The sequence below is a fragment of the Verticillium alfalfae genome, genomic scaffold, assembly GCF_000150825.1.
Source record: "Verticillium alfalfae VaMs.102 supercont1.7 genomic scaffold, whole genome shotgun sequence".
Lineage (NCBI taxonomy): Eukaryota > Fungi > Ascomycota > Sordariomycetes > Glomerellales > Plectosphaerellaceae > Verticillium > Verticillium alfalfae.
In genome coordinates, this window is record NW_003315032.1 from 610,310 (window position 1) to 613,519 (window position 3,210).

The following is a 3,210-nucleotide window of genomic DNA, read 5'->3' on the forward strand; positions in this document are numbered from 1 at the left end:
TACTCTGGTGTCTCTTGAGGGCGTCAGTGCGCCACAAAAAGCACCTATCTGGGTCTCCTATCGTTGGGGAGTCTCACCTACAATTCCCTGAGTACCACCGAACGCCGCCACGGCTACGGCAGCTCATTGACGAGTGCACCAAGGGCCGTCGCGAGACGCTCGACAATCAAATACTTCGTGTCGGCAACAAGCTCGTACTACGCGCCGACCTGGAAGCCAATGTGGACACCAACCCCGAGGTGCTTATCAAAGTGGCGCGGGACTGGTGGGAGAAAGAAGTCGGTTGGGCGGAGAAGTACCTGGTGGACAGAGAGGCGAAGAAACAGAATGGGACGTGGGATGATAACCCATATGATCGACCAACGATTCGACAGGTTCTCCAGAGCCCTGGCATCCATTCGTACAGAGATCATGGTGTAGTAATGGGCCAAGAAGCAGAAATTTGGCATACGATTAACGCAGTAACGTCTACTCTCAAGGGCAGTCCTTAGTGCCACCCCTACGTAATCTTTAGTGCCCGAGCAGTCAAAAAAGCTAGCGGCATTGGCACCCCGCTGCCTCGCATTTTCTCCTTCCTCTCGATTTCATAAGTTGGTCATGAGTATGGTCTTGACGCCGTAGCGCGCACTTCCAATGCAAGGGGGCTGGATCATCAGATTGTGACAAGAGAAGATATTCATTGTAAGCGCTATCGAGGCCAAGCGAAGCCATTTACAAACAGCAGAGGGAAATATGTATACCGCCTGTTCCACGCCATGGTGTGTTCGGAAGTTTGAAAATGAAAAGGGGGGGAAGGGGGAAGGGTCACAATTAGCAGGACCTGCTGACACGATGATGAAGAAAAAGGACAGAGATAAAGAGATCCAGATATGGGCATATGAATGTCGAAAGGAGGAAATCGACCTAAAACAGAGAGGAGGAGCTATGCCTATGCCTATGCCCTCCCACCATTGGAACCCCCCCCCCTCAACCCCCAAACAAAGCAGGCCGGAAGCGCCGGCGTCTCTGGCCCGCTGTATTGGGTGCGCCAACTCGCGCGCTCACTCGCTAAAGCAGCTCAGGCAGCTCACTTGACTCTCTTGGACCCGCGGCCCTGGGGCCCTTGTCCGCCGGAGGGGTCCTGCCTCTTCGATCCGCTGCCGCTCCGCGCGGGCTTCTTGAGACTGGCGAGCAAGCGTGACAGCTTTTCGGCGTAGGCGGCCGGGGCGCCGTGGACGCCAATGGCCTCAGCGACGGTCTCGAGGTCGGACAGGAAAGGGGCTGCCGCGTCGGGGAGGAGGAGGAGGGTGTCGATTATAAAGTTGGGCCGGGCCGCGTCGCCGATGAGACGGGCGTAAAGGTTCCGGTCGAGAAGGGTCGGGCCCGGGTGTGCGTCGCGGTTTCGGGCGGTGACGGTGGCGAGGATGCGGACGAGGGCGCGTGCTGCCGAGGTGCGTTCGCGGGACGTGAGGGGGGTGTCGCGCTTGAAGATTGTCGTGTTGATGAGCGTCGTCACGCCGAGGATGTGGCGCGCTGCCCAGGCCACGTTGCGAGGACCCTCACGGGACGGGGAGGAGGAGGTGCTGGGGCGGGCGGAATAGGCGTCCAGGTCGCGGAGCACGCGACGGACGCGCTGCTCGAGTTTGTTGAAGGGGTCTTTTATGGGGTCTGAGGAGCGAGCGCGGGAAAGAAAGTAGTGGAAGAAGTCGTTGTTGTCGAGGAGCATGCGGAAAATGGTACACTCAAGGTCGCGGCGCTTGATGATGTTGGTGCCGGGCGTAGGGTCGGTGAATATATCTTTACGATACTCTGCGGGATCAACAACGGCAACTGAGGCCAGGAGCTCACGAGCTTCTTGCACTCGAGATGGATCAAGATCTTCGTCGTCGTCGTCGTCATCATCGTCATCATCGCCGGAGTCAGGGTAAACAACTCGACAGCGCAGGCTGTCGGCGAGAACGTCGAGGTGAAAGTCGGAGATGCTCGAAAATGGGTCGCCGAGCTCCTCGGCAAACCCCTTCGGCGTCATGGTTAAGGGTGAAGTAGGGTCCTGGTCGTAAAGAGTTTGTTTAACCAGCTGATCCAGCAGCCAGAGCAAATGCTTGCAAGGTCCGTTTTGTTGGCCGCAAGAGCATCGAGGCGTCGGAAACTTGCTTTCCGATGAGCCGATTCGAATAGACCTGGGCACCATCTCTGTCATCTGAAAAGCATACGTGTCGTCCTGTAGACGACAGTACTGCAATGATAGTCTTGGGGGGTCCTTGAAAGCTTCTCGGACTGTAGAGCGGGTTTCGTCCGAGAGCCTGTCGATCTTGTAAGTGAGCTTTGTGGGCGACCTCACTATGGCCGGGGTCTCGTCCTCGGCGCTCGAGTCTTCCGAGTTGTCTTCAGGATCTGAAGTCGAGTCGGTCTCTGAGATGTCCAGGGGAAGCCAAGGTGTTTGTGATTTCGATGTTGAAGCCATGTCTTCAAGTGAAAGCTTGCTAAACCTGGAGACGGGAGCAGACATTGGAACAAGAAGGGAATAAGAAAAGGATGACTGTAGGGATGAGGTGGGAAGGAGGTTATTCAAGTCAAATGTTTTGGCGGACTGGCACTTATACTTGACTGGTGTCAAAGTTGGGACCAAGATGGACCGGAAGAGGGCCCCCAGTCCGTTGGTGGCTTCCTCTTGATCAAGGTCAGAGCCACCGGCAGAGCAAGATGATGGCTCCTCCGATGGACGGGGCTGAAGGCAGTTGTCAAGCGGTCCCAGTCAGCCAGAGATCATGAAAACCGTCCCATGATGGTTGGCAAAGTCCTGCCCTAAGGTATCCAGCTAAGGTACCTAAGGTAATTGGGCCAAGAATAGGCTAGGTCTGAAAGTGGAAAGACGGGAAGCTGGCGCCTGGTGAGTCTGGGTACTTGACGCAACATGACATTGTTCGGAGGCTGTGAGAGGTCTCCTTTCGACAGCCAGAAGATGCACATGAGACGATGAGGGCCTTGCAAGGGGATGGTGGACAATTGACAGGTGCTTCTGCAAGGATGCGGGTGGGTTGTTTGAAAGTCAGCTCCAGTACTATGACGGCATCTAGGGAGGGGTTGTAGCGGTCGGATCTTCCAGTTCTGGTGCTTGGAGGGCCGGTTGTACGGGATGGAAGTAGAGAGCCTGGTATGGCATCGTTAGTCTGGTCATCGTTGGTGGTGGTGATGATGAGGATGGTGGTGAGGACGACATCAGGGAGGGAA

The 3,210-nt window shown here is 56.1% G+C and overlaps 2 protein-coding genes across 2 annotated transcripts in view; one reads left to right on the forward strand and one right to left on the reverse strand.

The window, feature by feature from the left end:
• The window catches only part of VDBG_06007 (conserved hypothetical protein), a gene marked incomplete at both ends in the record, with an annotated part of 1,883 nt that extends 1,392 nt beyond the window's left edge, over window positions 1–491 (forward strand). The window contains one exon of the mRNA XM_003003519.1: window positions 20–491. Coding sequence (XP_003003565.1) covers window positions 20–491 — 472 coding nt within the window. The remainder of the gene's footprint in view (window positions 1–19) is intronic.
• Window positions 492–1,066: 575 nt separating this feature from the next.
• VDBG_06008 (conserved hypothetical protein) lies at window positions 1,067–2,443 on the reverse strand (the record flags this gene model as incomplete). Its single annotated transcript, XM_003003520.1, has 1 exon — window positions 1,067–2,443. The coding sequence occupies one exon, from the start codon at window positions 2,441–2,443 to the stop codon at window positions 1,067–1,069; it is 1,377 nt and encodes a 458-aa protein (XP_003003566.1).
• Between the last annotated feature and the right edge of the window lie 767 nt (window positions 2,444–3,210).